At 42.6% G+C, this 25,910-nt stretch overlaps 1 protein-coding gene across 1 annotated transcript in view; it reads right to left on the bottom strand.

The window, feature by feature from the left end:
• The window catches only part of SH3RF3 (SH3 domain containing ring finger 3), a 244,115-nt gene that overhangs the window by 38,023 nt on the left and 180,182 nt on the right, over positions 1-25,910 (bottom strand). The window contains exons 4-7 of the mRNA XM_014885074.2: positions 23,479-23,847; positions 9,039-9,139; positions 4,781-4,951; positions 1,312-1,562 (exon numbers count right to left, since the gene is read on the bottom strand). Coding sequence (XP_014740560.1) covers positions 1,312-1,562; positions 4,781-4,951; positions 9,039-9,139; positions 23,479-23,847 — 892 coding nt within the window. The remainder of the gene's footprint in view (positions 1-1,311; positions 1,563-4,780; positions 4,952-9,038; positions 9,140-23,478; positions 23,848-25,910) is intronic.

Here is a 25,910-nt window from a genome sequence, read left to right as displayed (position 1 = left end):
CCTGCCTGCCAACACTTTGGCACTTTAGAGATGTCAGAGTGACCTAGAGGAGCAATCTTAAATCAGGGAAGCTGCTGGAGGTGTGGAAAGAAGGTGTGGGACATGCCAGGCTTGTGGGGCAGAGTAATCTGTCACCTTGGTTTCAGGGGAGACACCTGCCTGTTGACATGGGCACCAGGAGCACCTGAACACTTCCTGAGCACTTCACCCAAAAGGGGAGATTTTTGTCTTTGCACTCTGGGAGTAGGAGACCTTTTGGAAGAGTGTGAGTTTAGAGGAAAGCAGCACTTTCTGAAGTAGACAAAAGGAGGATAAATTAATTATTCCCCAGTGTGACATGGATACCGTGTAAAGCCCTGCACCATTTCTTGAACAGAGGAGTCTCCACTCTTCGAGACTGAGATTCTCAAGTGTTTGATTATGGTTTTTTCCCTTTGGTCTGGACTGTGTAGGAGGTGAGATTAGATGGTCATAATGGTGCCTTCTGGCTTCAAAAGGTATGAATTCATGACTTACTCTGCAGGTTATTTCTCATTTGTGTTTGCTCTGTTTTGTATCTAAGACCTCAGTTTTCAGCAGTCACAGTCGTTACTGATCTGCCTTTGTAAATACAATGGCTCACATCCCTATAAAATATCAGAAACAAAATGTTTTAAATTTAGCTCTATAAAGTTTCACCCCATGATTTACTTTTACTTTATTCAACATCAGAAGCTGTTTAACATCAGGGAAAGGGGAATAAATTGTATTCTAGAAAATTATGCTGTACATCAGAAAGGGAACCTAGAAAGAACAGAGGCCCCCTGGTGCAAGAAGCTCTTATTCTCACTTCAAAAAGGTGGTAGCATTTTTCAGATCCTTTGCTTTACCACCAACACGGGGTCCCGTTCTGCCTAATAAATGTCTTTCATCCCTGAAGCCCAATGAAATGCTTCTTAATTTCAAGGCATGTATTACTTGCTCTGGAGTAAGGACAGTACTTTTTTTTTATCATCAAGACAACCGGACTCAGAACTGTTAATCTCCTCAGTATACAAAGTGCTTGCTTTCACTCAGATAAATTGTATAAATATTTGTAAACACTACAATCTATTTCAGCTGTAGCAACAGAACAATCTGATAAACACAATGTGGCTCCCAGAGATCAATAGAAACCCATAAATATTGCTAGCAAAGAAAACATACTCTATCACCAATGGACAAACTCCACATTGGCTGGGCTAAAACAAGAAAGAGCTGTGGGGACGGGCACATTCTCGAGAGGTACCAGATCAACCCTGCCATTGCAGGAGGCACAGGGTGAGCACTTACCCATCTGCATGGCGCTGCGGGGCTGGCTGGCTGGCTGCTGTGCTGAGTACCTCAGGCAGTTATTCAGCTGTGGAGAGGCTGCCTGCAGCTGGGGATGCGTCTGGGGAGCAGTGATGGGAACAACTGGTCTGACAGCTGTGGTGGCATTGCTGTGACCAGCCACAATGGGGTGGATGGCTCCTGGGGCTACTTTTGTTGTTGGACCTCCTCCAGCTCCGCTGTTCCTGGGCTGCCCAGCTCCCACTGGCACCCTGCATGGAGACAAGTCCACAGTGTAAGCGTGCTGCAGAGACCCCAATACCCAACCACAGTGCTGACAAGTACCCCCACTTACTTAGGGGGTTTAACATGATACCCCATCAGTTGTTAAAGTAAACTGAGGTATTCATATATACTTATCTTTACAGGACGCATTTATAAGCATGCTGGGGGATATTTTCACCCTTTTATTCTAATGGAAGAAGTGCAGGGTAAAAATAGAAAAGATAATTTCTCTCATCATGTCTTTTATTACCCTACATTTCTGTCTGAATAGTTTCTAGTAAAATCACAAATCTTAATTCAGAGGAAATGGGTATCTCCCAGATGTCATTTTGTGTGCCAGAGGCTATTTCACACGGCGTGATAATTAAAACAGACTCAGAGATCTTTTCTTTGGACCAAACCTGCATACAGCCCTACAGGGAGAAACAAAGATGGATAACACCAAATCTGTGTGTGGCTATGGAACGGGACTGAGAAGCTGCCGACTTGACTGGGCTTGGCTTAGCTGAACACTCACCCTATTGATGTAACCAGCCCTAGCTTAGACTTGCTAAGGGAATGCAACAAGGACAGGAATGCAGCTGACCTGAATGAAAAAGAAGTCCAAACAGACGTTGACACCTCTCTCACTCCTCACTTTTAACTGCATGCGTAATTTGTATTTCACCTGGGTGGCCAAGTAGACCTCAGAGGGAAGGGACAAGGCTTTTTCTCCTATGAATTGAGTTCAGACTATAGCATGTATTGATCCTCTTACCACTGAGCTAAAAACTCTGACTAGGACAGAAGGACACTTAGAAAGACATCAGTGGACAAACTCAGCTGCTGCTGATCAGCTCTTTCTCTGTGTTTCTTAACTCAAGTTCCTGAATTATTTTTTTCCCCTGCTGTAAATGCCATGAAACAGATGGGTCATTTTGTGCTGTTTTCTTGTCCTGGGCTGCTTCTTGCACCAAGGTCCTGTTCCAGGAAAGGACAGCACAGGGATATGAGGCAGAACAAAGTAAGGTGGAGGAAAAGGAATGAGACAGTGCAAGGGTTTAGCAGGAGAGGAGAGAATAACAGAAAAAGTGTTAAGAGTAGACTATGAGGTATGGAACTGGGGGAAACTCTGGGTCCCCAAGATTGCATAGGAAGACAGAGAGGAGAAGAGTGTAAAGGAATATGTTGAACAGTCTGGTCTGGTTCAGAGGACATGGGTGACAGAAGAAATAACCCTAAGTAAAGAGTGGAAAGCCAAAAGAGTGGAATTCTGATGGAAAAAGACCAAAGCACAGGCTGAAGAATATGGTCCAAAAGGGCAGAGGAAAGCTATGCCTTCTGCCCAATCCTCCCTCCCCCTAAAATCACAAGAGGAAAGACAACACTGTGGTGTCACTGACTTGACTCATCTCATGGTGCAAGGTTTGCCTGGATTACATTTTGCTAAATATATCTGATTTTCTAGTTTCTTCAATTTTTTTATAAGTCTCCAGGTTGGGAAAATCTGGGAATCCCACCAGATGGAAATCTTGAGTGTCTGTCATCTGCTGTGAAGAGCTGGCAGGGTGGCAGGAAGGTTCAGCTGGAGCTGGCTTGGCCATCTGCACTAGATTGAGTTTGCCAGAAAAGCACATCTAACAGTCCACTGAGAGCTGTGTTCAGGCAAACATGCACACCAATAAGTACAGAAACTATCTGTGACTCCAGCAGAGATGGATGAATGTTGAATGTGGCAAATTTTCTCTGCTGCCCTGTGTCTGTCTGTCCATCTAAAGAGTTTTGTTCTTTTTCCGTAATGCTCCACTCACACGTGTTTTGGCAGCATATAAATCTAGTCAGTGTTATTAAATTCACAACTCCTTTTCCTTGGATTTTGTAGGGAGTGGCAGAAAAACATGTATGAATCTAATCCTCTGCTTTTCTGTCAAAGGGGAACAAAGTATGTTGAAAGTAGGGCAAATAGGAAATTTTGTTGCTATCAGATTTTTATTGCTGGTCTCACTGAGGGTGATTTATATAGGAACTTAATTAGCCCACGGGATCATAAATATAATCATAATGCTGCTTTCAGATTTTGTGGAAAGCACTTTTGCCCTTTAGCACTTTTCTGTCTTGTTCTAGCTGTGACATGCTGCATTTAATAAAGTCTTGCTGATTCAGATAACCGACTCTTCAGCACAAACTTCCTTACTAATTAAGAGCTGAAGAGGCAAGGAGTGAAGGCAGCCAAGGGGCTCTATAAAATAAGGTAAATACATTTAGATTGATGAACAGGGAAGAGCCAGTGAATTAATATTTGGGGTTTCCTTATTGAAATGCAATATTAGGACTATCACAGGCTTAATTATTGCCTTCTGATAGGTTCTTAACTTTTTGTGTTACTCAGAACATGTGCTACAGACTTGACATAAACTTTAGATGCAACAAAGCTGGATCAATTTCTCAAGATCAACTGTGTCTGAGTTGTGAGGTGCCCTTCTCTGGAGAGGAGTCAAAGATGGTGGAGACAATGTGCATTGGGAGGAGAGACTGAGAGCACATGAGAAGGAATGAGTTCAGTTTGCAAATCCACAGTTGCTCTAAAGGAGATATGGGCATACACATGCCAGCATTCACCCGCAAGGAACACACAGGGCAAACAGTCTAGGACACAGAGATGGACTTTCTTCTCAGCTTCTCACCTTTGATTTGGTATTGTCCAATAATGAACTCTGACAAATGGCATTCCTCCCCCAAAAATGCCATTCTTTCCTTTACTCATCTGCTGCAACTGAGGCGGGTGTAGGTAAAATCAGACAATTTACTTAACTCTCCTACCACCTTGGAATTTTAACTGTTCAAACATTAGTCCAGATCCAAATCATCCCAGATCTTTGCTTTAAGAAGAACAAAATTGACATGAGGAGCTACTGAAAAGCAGAACACAAGCATTTCTTATTTTGTTACTTGTCCAGTAGTTTTACAAGAACAAAATCATTAGCCAACATATTCTTTAAAATAGTAAAACCTAGCCTAGCCTAAAAGTGCCGTCATCTAAGACAACTAGTGCAATCTCCTGAGGACATGGATAACTCAAATGCTACAACCAGCAAGTATTATTACTGAAGTCTGCAGCGCCACCAGAGAATTTCTGGAAGGGGAATATGATTTAAAAGCAGAGATACACGGTTTTCAGTGCCATCCAGAATCCCTTTGAGCCCCAGTACAGGCTAGTGGTCCTCACCTTGAAACAGGTGTCACGTAGTTGCCTGGGAAGACGCCGGACATCCCACTCCTCAGAGACGCGCCCTTGAACCAGCCGTCCTGGCACTTCTCTATGACGCGGTACATCTCCCCTTTGCGCAGCTCCAGCTCGTCGTTCTTCTGAGGCTTGTAGGCATACAGGGCTAGGTAGCTGTGGGGAGAGGTCACACAAGGAGAGAGCACACAGGTGACATCAACCACCACCTGTCCTGCTCCAACTCCAGCCTCACAGAGCAGAAAGAGACCAGAAGCACTATTAAGAAGTTGTGGTTAAAAAGGGACATGATTACAGGCTGCTTCACAAACAAGGAAGGGCAGAGACTGGATTCTAAGACAACAAGGGAATAACGAATCAGAATAAAAGGTAAAAGTAGTTTAGAAGTTTAGTTTTAGTGGTTTTAGTAGTTTAGAAGTTGATGAGACATGCTTCTCACTCAGAGCACAGCCAAAGCAAAACAGTGCCACAAAGCAGCACCGAAGTTAAGGACTTAGCAAAGGTTTCAGAAAAACACAATTACAGTGACAGCTGGAGTAACAAGGGCTCGAGTAAGAGGACTTTGCAAATCCTGACATCTGGAAGAAGTACACATTCATATGCTTCAGGGTGGGATCCACCTCTGTTGTGGAGTTTAAGAAGAAAATTTTCTTATGAGTAGGCTATTTCAAAAGCTTTCCTTGCAGCTTTCTCAATGCTATTTATGTTCAGAAGTTTAGAAACAACACACCAAACTGTTCTGATCTGGTATGGTAATTCTTTTACTATGTTAGTAAAACAAAAAGTGAGAAAGGGCCACATTCTGCAAGGAGTTTTTTACTTAAGTAAGTGAAGTGGTAAAATTTGTTTTGGATGTTTTGTATGCAAGTATTCTAATAAATCTTCAATATAGGATCCAATATTAAAGCTTTTTATTTAATTACAGCTTTTATTTATTCCCTTTGTTAAGAATCTTTCTATTTATCTCTCTTTTGTTCTTCTGTTACTACTTCAGGGATGTGTCTACTGTTGTGAAATGGCTACAGCTTAAAATCCCTACAGATTCTCTCTCTGTTTAGAGAGATTCTTGTTGAAAATTAAGAATGATTGCTTGCACTTTGGGAAATAATGGAAAGTTGGGATAGACTAGCAAGAGTGCACACACAGAACAACACTTTCTTTGTAAATACCAGATTTTTTTGTACTGTCGCTTTTCTACAGATGCAAAAAGGGATTTCTGATAATTCTTGATCAATGTTGTGCCTTCTTGAGGTTTTTATTTATTTGTGATTTATCGGCAGTGAAGGTAGATTAAGAGAAATGGGAAAACAAAGAAAGTGCATTTACACTACAAAGTGCAGCAGAATGCTCTTAGGCTCAGAGGTGGGTGAGAAGAGGTTTGCTTCCCGCCGTATAGTAGTGAACCAGAGAAAAAATAAAAACTTTAGCAGTTGTGATTGTAGATTTTCAGCCAATAAAAATGATACATGACTTTTTACTTCTGGTCTCCAGGAAATATAATTGAGGAATAAATAGTTATTTTTTCTTGATTCTACTTCTTTATTGTACCATAGATTTCCTTATTTTTGCTCTGAAGATAGTAAATAAACAGCACTAATGAGCAGAATATGAAATATTTGGTACCAGCTCTTTGGGGAATCTTGGACTGATGTGCCTGGCTCTTTTTACCACATGCATGGGGTACAAAGACTTAATCAGAAATTTTAATCAGTATTTCATTTGTCAACAGATGGGACAAGCCACCTATATCTAGCCTATGTAATCAGGTGGTCTTGAGCCAGTCTGTAGCTGTTCACCTGACGGAAAACATGAGGCTATATATGATCTGAAGAACATTAAAATGCATCATCCTGACAAGAAAGAAGGTTGCATGCTTCAGTGCTAATCCTTCAGCACTGTGCTCTGCAAGAACCTAAAGTGGCAGACTGCACTCACTTGAGGGAGCAGAAAGTGTGGCTTTGACTGTCCCTTTTGAAATTGCTGTGTACACAGGCTCAGATTCAGAAGCTATGGGTAAAGCAGGGGGTCAGGGATAGAGCATTTTAGATAGACTCACTTAGCCTTTTTCCCCAAGGGGCTACATGTAATAATGCAATTTACAGGTGGAGATTCTGGAAGAAGGTGCAAAGAAAATTACCCTAAGTGGATCATAGGCTGTTGAGCCTTGCAGCTATCTCCAGATCTCCTGTTAGTTTCTTTTTGTTCTCTCCTACTAGCTTCACTCAGAAAATTCCCCCAAATCAGCTAGCAGTAAGTCTGAATATCCAATATCACAATGAGCCTAAACATCCTCTGGATAGAGTATTGAAATCCTTGCAGAGACTAAAAGAAGGTGTACAACAGTCCAGCACAGGTACACCACACTGAAAGAGACCAATCTCTGTATGCCTAAAATGATGAAAGCTTGTGTGTGATAACCATATAGGGTGACCCTGGGACAACACAAGTGATCAGCACTTTCTTTGTGGACCAGCAATCCCACCTCCTGTGTGTGGGGGAGTAGTGAGGATGCCCATCCCTGGGGGTTTTCTCTTTAGTTGCAGAAGCACAGGGTTCTCCAAACCCAGTGACAGGCCTAGCCTGGGTCTGCAGCCCTCCCTGTGGGCAGGCATAAACTCCATTCCTGGCAGGGAGGTGGCTGTGGGAGAGCTGGGGGGATGCCTGCTCTCATCCATGGCTGAAAACAATTTGATTGCAGGCAGCTTCCCTCCCCAGAATTTGTTTCTGGGTTTTTCCTCTGGCAGGAAATCAGGTCTAGTGGCCCCATTTGCTGAGGATGATTTTGCCTTAAGCCAAAGTCTTCGGATTTGGAAACATTTCACTGTTCTCTAGATTTTAGGTGTGAAACTTCACCAGCTAACTCTGTTCAGCCTAGAATAAAAGTGTTAAAACAACAATCTGAAATCTTGCAAAATGTAGTATCAGATTCTTCTGGGCTATGTGAAACAGTGAGGCTAAGGGTTGGGAGTGGGACCTCGAAGAACCCAAAATGTTTATTAGAAGTTCCCTGAAAAAGGTCTAAGTGTGAAATGTTCTTGGCCTTGGGTAGCTGCCTAGAATGCAGAAGCCCCAGGGCTTTGTCTAGAGTTGCACCTCCCCACTACTGCTACAGCTTTCAAATAATGTATCCTCTTTGACTGGAACTTGGCTCACAAATGCAGAATGACAGACCGGATTACAAGGCTGCTTCACAAGGGAGATGACAGGAGAAGCATGGGAGGGAGAAGGGTAGGCTTGCTGAGGCATGGAGTCAGGGATATTGCCAGAGAGCTGGAAAATGTCCTGATCCAGCAACTAGGTACTTCAAATATTGCCAGTTACCACTTCCTAGTCAGGGCAAAGCTTGAAATAAACATGTGCCCCACTACGTGCCACACGATCTGTGCAGGGTGAACACAGGGTGATGATGAGATCTCTCCGTGGGACATTCAGTGATGTGGGGCATCCCTCAGGTATAAGGATCTCAAATAAGTAGCTAAGAAGAATTTTTTTTTCTTCTGATCCAACACCCTGTTGTTCTTAAAGAAGATCTCCTCTATTATTTTTAGGATTTTGTGAATTCAGACCTTGTTTTAGCTAAACCATAAAACTCAAAAATATGGATGTGTGCGTGTGTGTGTGTGTGTGTGTGTGTGTGTATAGTTGTCCTGCTTTTACAAGGTATATGTGTTGAGAGGAAAGGATTCAGTAGTTAATTAGACAAGTATCTGATAAACCAACCAGGCTAGAAGAGACTTGCTATAATGAAGTCTACTCTTCTTGTTCTGTGAACCTTCTGTTATTCTACACACTATTCAACAAGACTGCATGCCAAAGATGTGGAGTTCATTCATTGCCTTTTTTCCTTCATTGTTGATGGCACCAAAAAAAGTGAAACTAGGCCATTTTTTCTGGTTAATCATAAATATATCAGGTGTTTAATTGCATGGGACTACACCTTTTTAAGAGCTTTAAATGAAAGAAGATTTTCTCTAGCTCAGAGGTACTCAGTTTACTTCACCGTGATTCATACAGCTAATAATAAATAAAGTCTAAAAGGGCTCACACAGAAAGGGGGAAGTCTCATCCTTCTCTATTAATTTTTCAATTTCAGCAGGAGTTGCCTCATGTCTGAAATTGCAATCTCTCTCTTCTCAGAATACACCTGAGCTGAGATTTGGGCATTCAGGTTTCAAGCAAACACACGCATGCACACACACAATTGGAAACAAAGAGTACACAGTGACTGAGATGAGCTGCTTACATATTGAGGGGGAGCTGGACCTTCGGTGGTGTTCCCTGATCTCCAATTATTGCACTTGTCCTGGGACCAGCCACTGTGGCTGTTCCAATCAAAGAAGAATCCTGAAAATACACAAAGAAGAACACATAGGGATTTAAGATGAAGCCCATCACTTCCTAAATTGCTATGGGGTGAAGGCATAGGAGAATAAACCATATATTTTATTAATTCCTAGATTTTCTAACTTTATGACACTGCATTCAAAAAGGCATATTCTAGCTTTACACATTCCAAAAATACATTTCTGACACAAAGGATTTCCATGTACCTGTCAGAGACATTTTAGTTGTATGTTGTATGCACATCTTAAAAGTTTTACAATGTAAAACTACTTAACTGCTTTGTAAAGTCAGCTCAGCAAGTGCATCTCTGCAATAGTACCTTCTCTGATACAAGTACTATTTTCCCATCAAAAACTTCTTTGTAATTGGTACTCTTTTGGTTAATGCTTATGGATCTCTGGAGAAGAAGGTGCTATTCAATTTCCAGAATGTAGTCTCATTTCTATATACTCTTTTTATCATCAGGAATATTCTTATATTCTTCTTCAAAAAAAGGTGACTACGCAACCCAAAACTTCCTCTGAATGGAGAAAGTAGTTCATTCCATTTTTACTCTGGAAAATAAATCTCCACTCTCATATAGACAGCTGGACAGATCTTCTCCAGCTATTAATGTGAAAGGCAATTTTAAATGTAATCATTTATTTGCTCAGTCTAATGTTCAGCCAAATTATGTAGGGCAATCTCTTTTTGAGTTGTCTCACCAAAGTCCTCATTCATCTATGTCAAAAATGAATCCTGACTGGAAACATCTCCTGAATTAATGCCAAGGCCTGTAGCAACAGATCTTCATTGCAGACAGGACAGAGCTGGGCTGATGGGACTTGTAGAGGTTTACTTGAGGAAAAAGTTTTTTTAGTAAGTCTAACCATATGCATGTCCATATGCAGAATGGCTCTACAAAGTAGGAACCAATACCCACAAATTGCAGGTTCAGACAGAGTGTGTTATACACAGCAAAGATTCTGAGCAGCTCACAGGCCTCCACTAAAGCTTTTCTGTTTCAAAATTCTAACAAACAGTACATATTGATTTCTGGAACACAAACATAGGGACAATTTTTGCACTTAAAAATGACACTGAATTAAACCAAGACACAGAGTTTGAACCAAGACACATATTGCTACTTAATTACTGGATTTCAAGGTTCCCTAATTCCGAAGAAGCCATATAATTATTAGTGTTCTGTCTTGACAGTGCATTACTGAGCTATATTGCTTTGCTGTGTATGTACACAGTATCATTAGGAAATCGTGCAACAAAACATGGGAACACTGCACTGTGATTCCATAGCTTTTGGCAAAACGCAGCAAGATGTCCCATCTCTCACCAACATCTACACTCAATCATGAAATTGTATTGACAAGTACATCTCCTTTTTCTCATTATTTCCTCTAATTTTCTGGCTGCTTGCTCAAACAAAGAAGGATCCAGGCAGCTCTTGGTCCTATGTGTAAAAAGCATTCTTTCCAGCTCTGTGACTAAGGCTTTATTAATACTGCCTGTCATGTCAGTGAGCTAGTATCAACTTACAGAAAAAACACACCAGCCCACTAAGAAATCTAGGGATAGCTGGAGAATGATTCCTCATTTGTTATATTGAGCTGGTTAATGGGGTTAGGGATTGCAGAAGATGTTGGGCTGAGACACCTGGCAGCTGCCTTATCCAAGAGTTAAGTGAGAAATCAACTAGTTCAAACTTCTTCATGTTGTTTTACCACTGTATGCGTGCTCTGGACAAGAGAAACTGTCTCTAAGAAAACAGAAAATGCATCAGTCCCCACCCTTGCTAGGAAATAAAATTTAGATTTTACCTTGTGAAAAAAAGAGACCTGAATGAACAGCCTCAGGGTACAACTGTAAAGGCAGAGAAGATCACAGCAGGAAAGGACAGAATAGGATAGAATAGAGTAAAATAGAATATTTATATTGGAAGTGACCTGCAACAAGTCTAACTGCCTGACCACTTCAAGGTTAACCAATTAAGGACATTGTCCAAATGCTTATTAAACACTGACAGGTTTGGGGCATCAACCACTTCTCTAGGAAGCCTGTTACAGAGTTTGACCACTCTCTCAGTAAAGAAATGCCTCCTAATGTCCAGTCTGAATGTCCTGTGGGGCATTCCCACAGGACCACTCCCATGCATCCTGTCAGTGGACACCTGGGAGAAGAATTCAGCGCCTCCATCTCTGTTTCCCCTCCTCAGGAAGCTGTAGAGAACAATGAGGTCACCCCTCAGCCTCCTTCTCTCTAAACTAGACAAGCACAATGTCCTCAGCTGCTGCTCTTGGGACATTTCTTGCAGTCCTTTCACAAGATTTGTTGTCCTCTTCTGGATGCCTTCAAGGACCTTCACATCTTCCTTCTGTGGTGGGGCCCAGAACTGCCCAGAACAGTGCTTCAGGGGAGGCCTGAGGCCATTCAACACTGAATACAGCAAGATAATTTTGAGTGACTGGTGATGCTCTGTTTGATGTACCCCAGGACGGGGTTTGCCCTCTGGTGTCTCACACTGAGCCTGCTGTCCACCAGCACCCCCAGATCCCTTTCTGCAGGGCTGCCCTACTAATCCATACTTGTGCCTAGCATTACCCCATCCTAGGGGGATCAGAATCCAGCATTTTGAATTGTTAAGTAATTTCTTCCCATTAATCATTGCCTAATTCTCCAGTGTATCTGCATCCCTCTGCAAGGCATCTTGTCCCTCAAGAGAGTCAAAAGCACCTCCCATTTTGGTATCATCAGCAAACTTGCTAGTAGTGCATTCAACTCCTGCATCCTGATCATTGATATATATGTATATGTGTGTATATATATACAGAGAGCGAGAGAGAGGGAGAGAGAGAACAGAACTGGCCCTAAAACTGAACCCCAAAGAACACCCTGGTGACCTGTCAACAGCCAGCTGTAGCCTCATTCACTGCAATCCTTTGAGATCTGGCCTTTGGCCAGTTCTTCACCCAGCTCATCACAAGTCCACTCATTCCATGGCTGAGCAACCTGTCCAGAAAGATGCTGAGGTATAGTATCAAAAGCCTACTGAAATCCTGAAAAAACTTTTCCACTGCTTTCCCTTCATCCACTAGGCAGGTGACCCTGTTATAGAAGAATATCAAAACAGTTAAATGGGACTTCCCTTTTGGGAAACCATATTGGCTGTTCCTTATGAATGTATCATTCTTGAAATGCCTTTCAGTAGTACCCAGTATAATCATCTCCATAATTTTTCCAGCAACTGAGCCTAATTTAACAGGTCTGTAGTTCCCTGGTCTTCCCTCATGCCTTTGTTTTGTAGATAGAGTAACATCATCAAACTTCCAGTCAGCAGGACCTCCCTAAACCTCCAAGATCTTTGACAGGTGGTTGAGAAGGGTCCTGCCATAACATTCACTGGCTCCTTCAGAACACTTGGATGAATCCCATGAAGCCCCATGGACTTGTGAATATGCAGCTGATACAGCTGGTCCCTTACAATTCCAGTGTCCACAAATAAAAAGTCACTATTCCTACATTTGTGGTCCTCCAACTCAGGGGACTGGGAAGCTGAAGGTCTACTAAAGGCTGACAAAAAGTGCATAGAACACATCTGCTTTTTCTTCATTCCTGTTAGTCAGATTGACCAAGTATTATCGAGTATTCACCACCTTCACCAAATATCAGCTTTTTTTTTCTTTAGAAATCATCTGAAAAAAGAGCCCTTCTTGTTATTTGAAACAACACTGGGTAGTTTCAACTCTAATTGAGCTTTGGCCTTTCATGTCTTCTCCCTGCGTAAATGAACCACAGCTCAGTAGTCAGGTTCCTGAGAAGCCTAACCTTGCTTCCAGAGGTCGTATAGTTTCATTTTCCTCCTGACCTACACAACGTGTTCCCTGTTCAGACAAGCTGGTCTTCTGCTCTGCTTGCTGGACTCACAGCATGGTGAAGTTCTCTGCTCCTGTGCTTCTGAAAGGTGAATCTTAAAGCATGACCAGCATATGTGGACTCTGAAGTCCTTAAAAGCAGATTCCCAGGCACTCTGCTAAGTAACACCCTGAATAGCATAAAGTTTGCTCTCATTAAGTCCAGGCAAGCAACTCTGCCATCCTTTTTTTGTCTTTACAGTGAAAATCCTAAACTCAGTCATTTCATGAACACTGGAGCCAAGACAGCCACCTACTGTCACATCCCTCGTGAGTCCCTCTCTGTTCACAAACAGCAACCCCAGGAAGGCATCTTTCCTAGCTGACTCACTAAGTATGAATGACAAGCAGTTCTCTCCTATAAGCCTCAAGAATTTCCAAGACTTGTCACAGAAGTATGATATTTCCTGTTGATGTCTGGGAAGTTGAAATCTCCCATATGGGCAGGCTACTGATCCAGAGTTCTCTTAATTGCCCATAGAATAACTCACTGGTGTTTTACATCCCAATTGGGCAATCAGTAGTAAACACCCTCACATTACCTGCCTTGTTTTCCTTCTCCCCAGTCTTCACCCAGAGGCACTTCACCACATCATCACCAACTCTAAGGGCTGTGCAATCGAACCTCTCCCTTACTTACTTACAGTGCCACACCTCACCTGTCCTGCTCTACTCCTGAAGCCTGTAGTCCTTGGTGCCAGCACTCCAATCACAGGACTCATTCCACTAGTAGCAATGACATCCAGCTCTGGGAGCTGACCAATACTTCATCTTTCTTGTAAGACACATGCTAACCCTTCTTTAGCTCCTATGATCCTCCCTCTGCACAATGAGCAAAGTCAGTTTGCAGAGGTGCAGCTACCCCAGCCTAGAGTGGCCACTGCAGACACCTTGGGCTGAGCCTGACTGACTCTGCAGAGTGGAGTTCAAGCCAAAAGAGCAGAGCATCAAAAGCACCATCTATTTGCCTGTTTGCACTGACAATGGGGCCTTCTGTGTCTTCTATATTACAGAAAGCATGATCTCAAGTGCTTTCTATTATGCTTGTACTAGAATATAGTCCAAGGGATTACGAAATCATGTAACTGCCATTCACTGTTGCTGGATGACAATTTTGCTTTCTTCCCTTGAATAATCCCAAAGATGTCTCCACAGTTCTGTATATATGTATCTACCTGACATTCAGTTTCTTACCTGTATCTGGTTACTCCAATATTACAGCATCTGGTGTCAGCCTGGCACCTACAAACCATTCCTTTTTGCTGCTTTATACAGCCTATTATCCTATACATCCAAACTCCAAATCAGTGCCTGCTTCCTGATTGTGCTCTGGTTTTTCTTTAGCTGCTCTCCCTACAGGCTTTGACATGACTGTGTACTTTCCAGTCTATCTATGACCCTGCTTTCCATCATCAGGTTTTACTCCACAAGACCTGATCTACACATCAAATTCAGCTCCTCTGTTCACATCTTGATGTTTACTGTCACAGAAGTATTCTTTTATGCAGCTTCATGTGTCTCTATGCTCCTTGCTGTATTCTCTTGGTGGCTGCTTGATTGCCTACTATGCATCTGAATGTTCACCAGCTCTGCATTTAAACTACAGTCCCTGACAGTTGGTGAAGGCTAAGCTGACTTTTTCAAGGTCCTGTTGTCTCCTGTATGTATCACTAATTAGCTCATATTATAAAATACAATATTGCTAAATTATTTTGCAAGATAGTATTTGCATGGTATTTATAAGATTTTGAAGAGAGTGGTTTTTGCAAAAGAATAACTTATTTCTTTATACTTCTGATTACCTGATCTGGAAGTTTATCTTTCTACTCTTCCTACAATTTTATGTGAATCTCTCCAGTTACCAGTAATACCAATAATCCTCCTGGAGAACACAGGGGGCCTTTCTCCACCACAGCTGGTGGCAGGACTTAGTTAGCTTTCCTTCTTTATTTAGCCCTGGAGCCAGGTTGTACTTTTGCTGCTGTAATCTAAGGAACAAGGTATTAAACATGTCCTCCTTTCCTCTTCATCTGCTCGGGGAATGGGAATCCAAGACAATGCTCTGATTTTCTTGTTCTCTGCTTTGATACCTATTAGGACGTCTGTGTGCCACATCCTTGCTTTCTGATGGCACGTCCCTACGTGATCCATCTTCCTTGTGGGGCACCAGACACACAAATAGAGCCATGTACAGACATTACACAGAGAGGGCTCAAACACTACAGCATTTGTGTCTTAATCCTTCTTCAGTCTCTGCTATTCAGCACTGCTAAAGCCTTACAAGTAGGAGATGTCTCTGACAGTCAGGATTTTAAGAGGCACATAGGTACTTACTGATAAAAACAGGCACCTTGCAGTTTTCTCAGGGTGGCATTAAGTACTTCACTGCCTGATTTCCACAGATTTTATTGCAATTTAAGTAATAGGAGTCACTTCTGAAAATACCATTTGCTGCTCCTCTCTATCCTTATGAGCCTCTAATGCCTTTAAATATCCACTGAATTTCCAGACCTGACCTCCTGGGTGATCACATGTGCACACCTCTTGATTAGGTGGCCATTTATTCTAATTCTAATTCACCTAATTCTATTTCAGTTTTCTGAACCAGACACTGCCAATCTGATCCCATTTACTTAGACCCATGAACGGCCAAATCTGACTTCTTCATGCTCCCACTTCAATCTGACATCCTCCAAGCACCACTTACTGCTGTTTCAGCTCAACAGCACCAGCTCTTTTCCTCTGGACATTACAGACCCAGACGCCAGCCAGCAGGGAAAAGTAGCTGCACAAAGGCATGCTGAAAGCCACCTCTGATCCTTCTGCACTAATTTCTGCTTCTTTGTGACCACTGATAGCACAGCAGCACCACCTGTACTGTGCAAGGCTGAATCTCGAGTAAATCTCCCAGACTATACATGCAGGCACAACGGTGCTGCATGACAGGTATTTCACTCCCAGCTCATGCTGTGCCTTCTGTTTTTGTCACCAGTTACTCTGGTGTAGGAGGTGATTATGTGATTATGGACTGGAGAGTAATATTAAAAGGACTTTTTGCTTTTTTTCCCCATAAACACAACAGCTTCCTTATGAGCACTGAAACACATCTCCCCCCAAATGTTACTGACAAGCCCAGACACCAGGAAATTAACGGTAACAAGTACTCATCTGGGCTGAAACATCTCAAATTCATTCTCTTTCTCTTTTCCCATCCACACCTTTATGGAAGCATAAGAATTACTACTTTGGACTTCCAGCATAAATTATATTTTTTTTCCCTTGCAGATTTACTTTAGATTTTCACCAGTACTTTAAGGCCACATTTGTGGTTTAATTTGAAAAGACATGATGCCTGTAGGGATTAGCGAAGTGCGTTGCAAAAGCAAGGGACTCAGTCTTCGAGTGGAATAGAAGTCAGGAAGACAGTGATAAAACTAGGAACAGAGCACAGTGATATTTCAGGCTGCAGTAGCCTTCACTGAAAAATAATTGTTGCTATCAGACGAATGTTCTTATCATCTAGAAAATCACCAACCAGAATTCTCAGTTTTGACTTCAAAGAAAATCCAGCACTCTCTCACCACAGGGCACTTACCACATTCATTAATTCTCAGGAAAAAGATTCTTTTAATGTCTTGAATGCATATTTACAGCTTACTTTAAATTTCTCTTTAATACTACTTTAAAATAAGAGAAAAACACCCATTCAAATCGCATAAGTTGACATACCATCCTCTGGAAATATCATAAAAACAGGCTAATGGTCTTTAAGATTCCCGTGACTCGTTTCTCTAATTTGCTGACTCCATAAAACAATGACTGTGGCAATCATTCTGGACTTTAATGTTCCTAGAAATAATGCATTAGTACTTAATGCATTGTAGTGACACCAAGTATTGATGAAAAGTGTTACATGCAAGATCAAGTAGCCTCATCAAATGCTAATTATCAAAGTGGGGGCTGAAATGGACTTATCAATTCTAGAGGAAGAATTTTTTTTTTCCATAATGGTGTATGTGAAAAACAATCAAATGTGCAGGATAACAGCTGTAGCTGCATAAATAGCTGCATAAATACCCAGTTCCTTCCTGCAAAAACTGGAGCTAAATTTATATGATTTACAATCTGCAAGTATCTGTGGCTGTGGATGAAGGTGAGGTAGAGTGTTATGACAGCTTGTTCTAGGACCAAGTTGGCCCTGATTATTTTTGGTTTGTAATAGACCAAAAACTCTAGACCATGTCTTCTCTCAGTAGCTCATAGAGCTATGCAGAGAGCTGGAGAAGTCAAGTAAATTAATTTCCTGAGCTTCCATTTCCCCTATCCTGTAATCCAATGATGCCTGAAAATGAGAAGGAAAAAAACCCAAATATTTTTGTCATTTTCTTCTGAAGATTCATCTGACATTACCATCCATAAAAGCACTGATTATTCTGGCTCACAGCTTCTCAGCTGCCCCAAACGAGGACTAATTAAGCATCATGTGGATGAGCATCATGAGAATTATATTTTATTCAGCCTTGTTTCTCTCAGATTATACTCAGGATACAGCTCTCCACCACAAGGTTTTAAATAGGTTTGTAGTAAATAGTTTCTTGCAATTCTGGGATCAAAGAACATGAAAAATCAAACACGGGAAGGCTTCAAGTGAAAGTCTGACCTGTAACAGATGTTAATTTAATCCCACACTCATAATTGTCCTTTTGATAACTGTACAACAAACTCATCAAGATTCTGTGCAATGTAGGAAGTCCTCCTCCAGAGAGAAAAGAGTGGTAAACAAATAAGCAAACCCTCCAAGTAAAAACAAAGAGGAAAATATACACTTTAGTAATTTCTGCTCAAATGCCATATATGTACACATAGCATGTGCTGGATGAACAGGAGTTTACAGTATGGGGTAAATACCAAGACAGTGTCTCACTTGCTCTTGAGACTTCCAAACTAGTAGTTGACTGGCAGGTACTGTAAAGCTTCAAGATTAGCTGTGTGCAAAATTTATTTCAGTGACAAAATGTTTTCAGGTTACTACCCTGAGGAGGATCTGGAAAAAAATATATTGTTTTTCTTTTACAGGAAATGGGATTTCATGCACAGTTAAATGCTAGACCTTAGCAAAAGCTCTTATGCATTTTTTGTGACATATTTTGATCTAAATTACAGAAAGACAGGTAGGAGCAATAGCTCTTCTCTTTGGCCATTTTGACTGGTGCTGCCTCCTGAAATAACTGCCCTTGGTTTCACCTGTCTCGCTCTTATATCCAGTCAGCTGTCATTCACAGTCAGCAACAGAACAGGTTGGATAGAATTTGGACTCCCAGCCAAAGCTGAAAAATACCTGAATTTGACTTATTTTTTCAGAGCTTGTTGTGTACTTGAAAATTCAAGGTTCATTTTTAGTCTCTGGATTTTAGGTTTAATCCGTATGCCTCTCATGGTCAGCACATTTAGGTTATCAGCCAAGGCTCAACCAGAGTTCTGCTATTACATTTTCTCAGCTAAAATTCAGCACTTCTAAATAACTGATAAGGACACACTCCCAAATGATTTATATAGCAAGACACTTCAAGGAACATTTTTCATTTCAAATACTGTCACTCTTCGGGATTGGAAACGTGCAAGACATTGTTCTCAGCTTTTCCTGAACATGTGTCCTCTGGTTAGGAGCTTGTGCTAATACTTGCAGATACAAACTGACTTCTTGTGCATGGTGATGAGTTGTTCAAAACACACACAGAAGTTCCTTCTGTGGGGAGGATCCTTTCTTCCTCACTCAGCTGTTACCCTGGTGTGCACAAAGCCATGCTTCATTATTCATGAGATGCTTTTTCTGTCAAAATCCAAGGGATTTGGAGCAGTACTGACCCATGACCTTTTCAACTAGCAGGGACGAATAATTCATAAGGGGTGAAAATGGAAGCAGGACAAGCCATCTGAGGCCTAGGCATGATTACTTTCCAGGGGGACCTTCCCCACTCCCCAAGGAATCTCAGTTACGAACCGCTCCTCTGCACCCGTAACCTAATTCGGCTTCAGCTCCATCACAGGCCTCCAGCACTACTTACATCTTCAATAAAAATCCATTTTGCCAGTATGATAGGACATTCTGCATGATGGACAGACACTATTACCTTTCAGATGGAGATCTTACATTTAATGAGTGATGCTCAGCATGCAGCAAAAAGCGTACAAGCAAATTTAGCTGCGTGCAAAATTAGGATTCCAGCATTGCCTCTTTTAAATTAAATGCTTTATATCTTGGCTGTTGTGGAATTCCAGTTACTATTTTATCCAGCTGAGGTGACTCCAGTTGATTCTTCTGCCTTTCAAAGATCCCAAAGTTTGTAGTCAGTGGAGATGTTTTTTAAGACCATCATTCATTTCAAAATACATCGTGGCTTTTGGAAAACAGCTGAGTTGGTTCTGCTTAAAGAACAATGAACACATTATGGAAGGCCAGCAGTCTTATATTATTAAATTAATGATATGCAGAACTGCTTTCAAAACATGTGATTTCATAGTCTGGTATGCATGTCAGTGCACAATATGTAGAAATCTGTGCCCTCCTGAAGGCTTATAATAGTCTAACGACTCATAAAAACAAAAAAAAAAACCATGCCAGCTCAGTGTAGAAGTCTGGTTTCAATTCACAAGAATTGACAAAACCCACAAGAATAAAGCACTATGCATGAAATAACTTCTAAGGCGTGGAATATATGCTACATTTACTGAAACATGTAAAATTTGCACCTAAATTTTAAGTTCCTGCAATAACTTAGGCAGTAAGCCCTAGATGGCTCTGTTTCTTTTCATGTCAGCAGAGAGGAAGCAGGTGCTCCAGATGTAGGTGCTTCAGGTCTCCAGGGAAAACTGATGCTTGTTTTGAGGAGACTGCTTCACTGGGCACCAGCCGGTTGCCCTGAGGAGGGGGACTGGAGGCCATTCAAGAACTCCTGTAATTGAATTCTGCTTGTTCAAAGGACAGGCTATAAGAAAACTGTGTTGAACTTTTGCAAAATGTAGAATCCCCCTGCAAGCTAAATACCAGTCCTGATATGTTCCAGAGAAACTTGTACCTACAAAACGGAACAAAATTCCTTTATTTCTTTTTGTGAAGAAATCTATTAAATAAGCAATGAAAAAGTACCTGGAAATTAAACAATAAACCAAATTTACATTCTAGTTAAAAAAAGGCATAAATTTGCTAGATAACGAAACTGTAAATTTGTTGCTTCCCTTTTAAGAAATAAGCTTTGGTTGAATTTGCTGTTGCAAACCAGCAAGGGCCTGAGATGGTTACAAAGAGAACCACTCAAAGGGGTGACAATGACATGCACGACAGAGAGGTTCCTCTTCAAGGAAAGAAAAGGTGAGACATCTTCCTGCAGCAGAGCTCACTGGTGAGTTTGGCAGCTACATGCACAGCCTTTCTATAACCTGCTCATGCTCTCAGCAACGCCCCTGAGCACTTCCGAAGCAGCAGTAGAATCAGTTTGCAGGTTTGTCAAGATGTCAAACCCTGAACAAGACATACAGGGCATTTACCTTAGAAATGCCAAATGCATTTTAAAACAAGAAATCTGAAGACAAGATTCTCAGTGCCCTGAATGCCTTGATGTAAGAGCTCATGGGGCCCATTGTTTATGCTACTGTGGCTGGCGTTCAGCCATGTGAATAAAAAGAAAAGTGCTGAACTGATATTCTGTCTAAGGCTTAAGCATCATTAATTGCTTCAGAGCCATGTCAGGTCTAAGCAGATGGCAAAGAAGAAACTGAATTTCTGACACATTTAATTAAAATGTAACCCCTATTATTATGGGATTAATAGTTATATAAATATAGCTGCACAATTTTAATGTACATTTGGTAAGAGCAAAATTCTGCATTTTTTGTAGACCTAACTAGGAAGGCTTAAAAGCAGGTGAATTCATGTTTGTAGTTCTTGTGATTTTATTGTTAATCTTACAAGCATTTTTCTGAAGGCTGCTCCTATAGTCAAGAGAACATAGTAAAAACTTCAGCCCCACTTTTTTTCCCCTATCGATCCACATTCATAGCAAAGTTTTCAAAGGAAAATGTTTAAATCCCTCAAATTAGAAAGCAAGGTTCCCAAAAGCAGAGATACCTATTAATACATGCAAATGCCACACTTGGGGTGGCAGGGTGCAATGACATTTTTGATTGAGGGAAGCCTCTTTTCACTAAGGTTGATCGGAGTCACCAAGACTCTTCTTCCCCACCTGGATTTTGGCCATGACAGTTTTGACCAGCAGTGTTAGAGGCATGTGCTCAGCTGCCTTGTCTGCAAACTGGCTCTATGCCCTGAGGCACTCCCTAAATCTGTTCCCACCATGGGCTTCCTTACACCCCACCTTAGATGAACTTTTGGCCATGGCACCAGTTACATGTCTTCCCATCTGCTGCAAAGGGAACCAGGGCTGGATTTCGATAATCATAACTTGTCACTGGAAACATCAGGCTCTTCTTGTCCTCTACCACTTCTGGGCAAATGACAAAATTATTTGAGAAATTAGTGGGATTTCACATACCAATTGTTCTGTTAAAACAGGGGAGAATAATCACTTTTTGTTTCATAGTATAACCTTCGTGGTTTACTACCTCAGAATGAGTCTTCAACACAACTCTAACGAAAAAGGGTGTGTGTTGTGTTTCTCTTGGCTAGCACAGGAACAGAAAAGCCACTGTCTATCACATCTCTGTAAAGTCCAAATGTGTCACTCTCAGTGCCAAAAACCTGGGTATCATTTACTTGACAAGTTTGGGACCCTCCCTCACATGTAGTGCTTGTGCTGCTTCACAGATGTCCCAGTACATCTTGACACCCATGCTGCTTTGTGTGGGGGCCATATCCTCACCTTCACCCTCCTGCTGGGGGCTGAAAGAGGGGGAAGACCTTACACCACAGAAACCCTTCCCGGAAAAGGCATGTGGAAGAAAGCGAGTGCTATTACAGTTGGACTGAGCTGCCTCTCTGGCTCCCACGTGTAGATGGGCAGTGGAGGGAAGTGAGCAGCTGAGGCAGGGGCAGAGAGTACTGCTCCACTGTGGCAGTGTCCCTCAGTACAGTTCTGGCTGGCCCTGCATCACACCTGGTGTGCATGCAGGCACTCTGCCTCCCCAGTGTCCTTGCAAACTTGTGCTGCAGGGGCCTGGGGCTCATGTCATGGGTCACAGCAGGGCACAGCTATCAGGAGTGACCCCATGGTCTGGCACATCACACTGGCCTCCCAGGGGAGACCCACCAGCACTACAGATGGACATAAACAGGGATTTCTACCCAAAGCAGTCCCTACAGTTTGCTGCTTGTCCCTCTCCCATGCATACCAGCATAGGCAGTGGCTGTAACATGGATTGCTTCCTGCTCCAGGCCACCACAGGATTGGCAAGTGATCCATGTTTGTCCTTCTATGGGGACATGAATGTGAGGGGCCAGAAGGCATGTCCAGGGAGAGGAAAAGGGGCAAGGATGGCTTTTTTCAGCAGAGACATGATGTGTGGGAAGACCCTGTCATGCTGAGGTTATCTTGGCACTAATAAGCAGCACAGACTATAAGGAGCTGGTCTATATACCACCTATGGGTGCTAATCTGCACACACACTTGTGTAGATGACTGGGCAGAAAGGCTGAGGCAGAAGAGCTTTGGGACTGTGAGTATTCTCCCTTCTCTTTACACCTTCAAACTGCAAATTGCCAGCTGGATTTCCTTATCGATAGCAACAGCAGGCAATTGCAAAGGGTTTCAGTGCACCCCTGGTGACTCTGGCTCCTGTTTCTGCCAGGGCTCCAGAAGCAGCCTCTTGGAAGCTCCTTTTGCTTCTGTGGGGATGTCTGGGAGGATGCTCTTCTGCATCCTCCTTTGAGAGGGGGAAGGATGGAGAGAGCTGCACTCTCAGCATGTGTGATGGTTTAAAAACTCCTTGGGTTTTTCTGAGCGGCAGCTACTTGCTGGGTACAACACTTGTCAAAGTACAGCACATTTGTTCATCCTCCAGTGATCTGTACAGAAATAATTATTCCAAAAATCTTTTTTTATCCCTAGTGTGTGAATTTCATACTGACATTGCTATCCTGCAGAGTAACACATATATTCAGGGTAATGGGATCACTCAAAATTATTCCTTTCTACAACAGCAACTGGTGCAACAGTTGCATTACTTCTAACAAATTGTAGGATTACTTTTTGTTTTTTAAAGCGTTGCAGAATTGTGATTCCAATTTGGCCTTATCCTCTGGCTTCTCACACCTGCCTACTGATTAATGTAAGGGCAGGAATGGCAGATGCCAAGTACTGTCACACCAGGATGACGGCACCCATGTCACTGCTTCGTGGGTGGGTGATCCATTTTGGAAGAAGTGACACAAGGGCGTGCCACCTGCTAAGGATGCCCACACCCCCCTGCACTCCACCTTACCTGGGCCGGGGCACTGGAGGAGAGGTGGGTCAGGTCCCCGATCCTGGCAGCTGCCCGCGGGTCACTGGAGCTGATGAGGACCGGGGCACTGATCTCCATGGAGTGCCGGTTGCTGGCAGCCTGGGAAGACTTGTGTGTCATGCTGAGGGCGGTGAAGGAGTGGCGCTTCTTGGCGTTCTTCTTGCCTTCCACCTGGCGCTGTGCCGCTCCGGCAGCCCCGGCGCCGGCCAGCGTGGAGCACGGTGCCAGGCCCACGGCCGCCGCCGCCGCCACCGCCACCGTCTCGGTGGCCAGCGGCATGTCACAGCCGGAGGCGGCAGCCGAGCACGTCTTGTCCATCTCCATCAGCTGCTTGGCAGATTCATTCAGCTGTGTGGGGACGAAAAGGGAAAGATAAAAAAGGAGTTGTAGATAAGGTTCCTTGCACTGCAGAAAAGGAGGCTCAGGGGGACCTTATCTCTCTCTACGAGCACCTGAAAGGAGGTTGTAGCATGGTGAGGGTTGGCCTCTTCTCCCTGGTAACGACTAACAGGACAAGAGGAAATGGCCTCATGCTGTGCCAGGGGAGGTTTAGAATAGGTTTAAGATATTAGGAAAAATGTATTCACTGAAAGGGTTGTCAAGCACTGGAACAGGCTGCTCTGGAACCACTGTCCCTGGAGGTATTTCAAAGACTTAAAAGACATGGTACTTCAAGGCTATGGTTTAGGGGCAGGCTTGGCAGTGCTGAATTAACAGTTGGACTGGACGGCCTTAGAGATCTTTTCCAATCTAAATGATTCTATGAATTTATTTGATTTATGAGGTCAGGTGAATTATTTCCATCCACTTGTTAATGCCAGGAAGACCAAAGAGGCAAAGTAAGCATCCAGAAGAGTTAAGCTAGAAACAAGCACCATAAATTGATCCATATGAAGCTACAACATTTAAAAACATGGCATATTTGGCATTCCCAAGAACAGCTTGTCCCAGCCTGCTGAGTCAGAGACTGGGGAAGGAGGCAGGAGCTTTTCATCATCAATGTTTTGCTATTCTCAGTTCCATCACAGGCCTGTGCTTGACATTTGCCACATGTGGTTTTGATCCAAGGGTACAGCTTCCATATCTTCCCAGTTTCATCTCCCTGCCTCCCACCTAACACAGGTTATCCAAATGCAGATGCAAACTGAAGGCATTTTCCCTAATCACCTAAACTTTGGAAGAGCTTGCTGGTCACTGAGAAGAAGACTTGCTTAGGGTCCAGCTTGAAAAAGTGATCTCATCAGTTCTCTTGAAGGGTTTAACACTTGACCTACACCCCATGAACACTGCACTAGGAGGCTCAGGCCAGCTTTCACCCCATTGTTCCTCATCCAATCCACACTCACAGATAACCTTGTGTCCATGCAGGCCAGAGGCGTGCTGGGTAGCACAACCCTGTCACTGAAGTCTCTTACCTCCCAACCTTCATAACTCATCCAGGAAAGCTACACTGTACACGGCTGGAGAAATTTTAGGGGCACAGAGATGCTACTGTCACTAATGACACATGAAGTGCACTCTGAAGTCAGCAGTGCTTGCTGCACAGCACTCACTGCCAATACATCTTCCCTCAAGGTACATTAACAGCTGATGGAAAATACCACATTTTGCCAACAGGCCTTTATATTAAACTAGGATGCATTGCAATATGTTTGCATTTAATAAATAAAAACAGCTTATGAAAAAGGGAGCCACAGCTAATGACACGTGCTTTTGTATTCACTGATATTCTGAGACTCACACAAGTCAGAAGTGTATGTAATACTATTCTGGACCAAAACTAGGCCACTTTTTTCTATAACTACTTTTATGAATTATGTCAGCATCCAAGAAACAGTTGCAGACAAAGTCTTTTAAAGAAAGGATCTAAAGAAAAAGAAAAAAAAAAGAATAATTTTGCTCCAAGCCAAGCCAATTTTGAAACCTAAGACAAAATAAAAGGGAAAGAGAGAGAGAAGGGAAAGATAACAACAGAAATGTGCAGTTAAACAAATGTGTAATTGCATAGCTTTTATAACTCCCAACCACTGTCACCATGCTGTAAGTAAAAGAATAAATGGTGCTAGCCTTAGACCAGTCCTCCTGAGTTTGAAAGCACTTCTGACTCCACGAGGACTCATTCAGTGTAACAGGCAAAAACCACACTAAAACACCTAGAAAGTAAACCTCAACTTGCAGGATCCTTTCTCTGACAGCTTCCACTAAGTCAACCAAGAGCCTCCAATTAATGATGCTCCACTACTTTCAGAGCTGCTGGGAGTCCTGCAACCATTCAATTAGCAAGTCATTTTCCCAGCTGCACTCTCCAACTTGAGACCACGCTTACAGCCAGTGTAGTGCACTGCACCTGCCAATTTTTGCTGATAACAGCTGATCCTATTTCAGATTCTTCAGAAATGTCCATTATTTCC

This window comes from Sturnus vulgaris, chromosome 2 (genome assembly GCF_052056855.1).
Source record: "Sturnus vulgaris isolate bStuVul1 chromosome 2, bStuVul1.hap1, whole genome shotgun sequence".
NCBI lineage: Eukaryota > Metazoa > Chordata > Aves > Passeriformes > Sturnidae > Sturnus > Sturnus vulgaris.
This window is presented reverse-complemented; position numbering and strand designations above follow the sequence as displayed.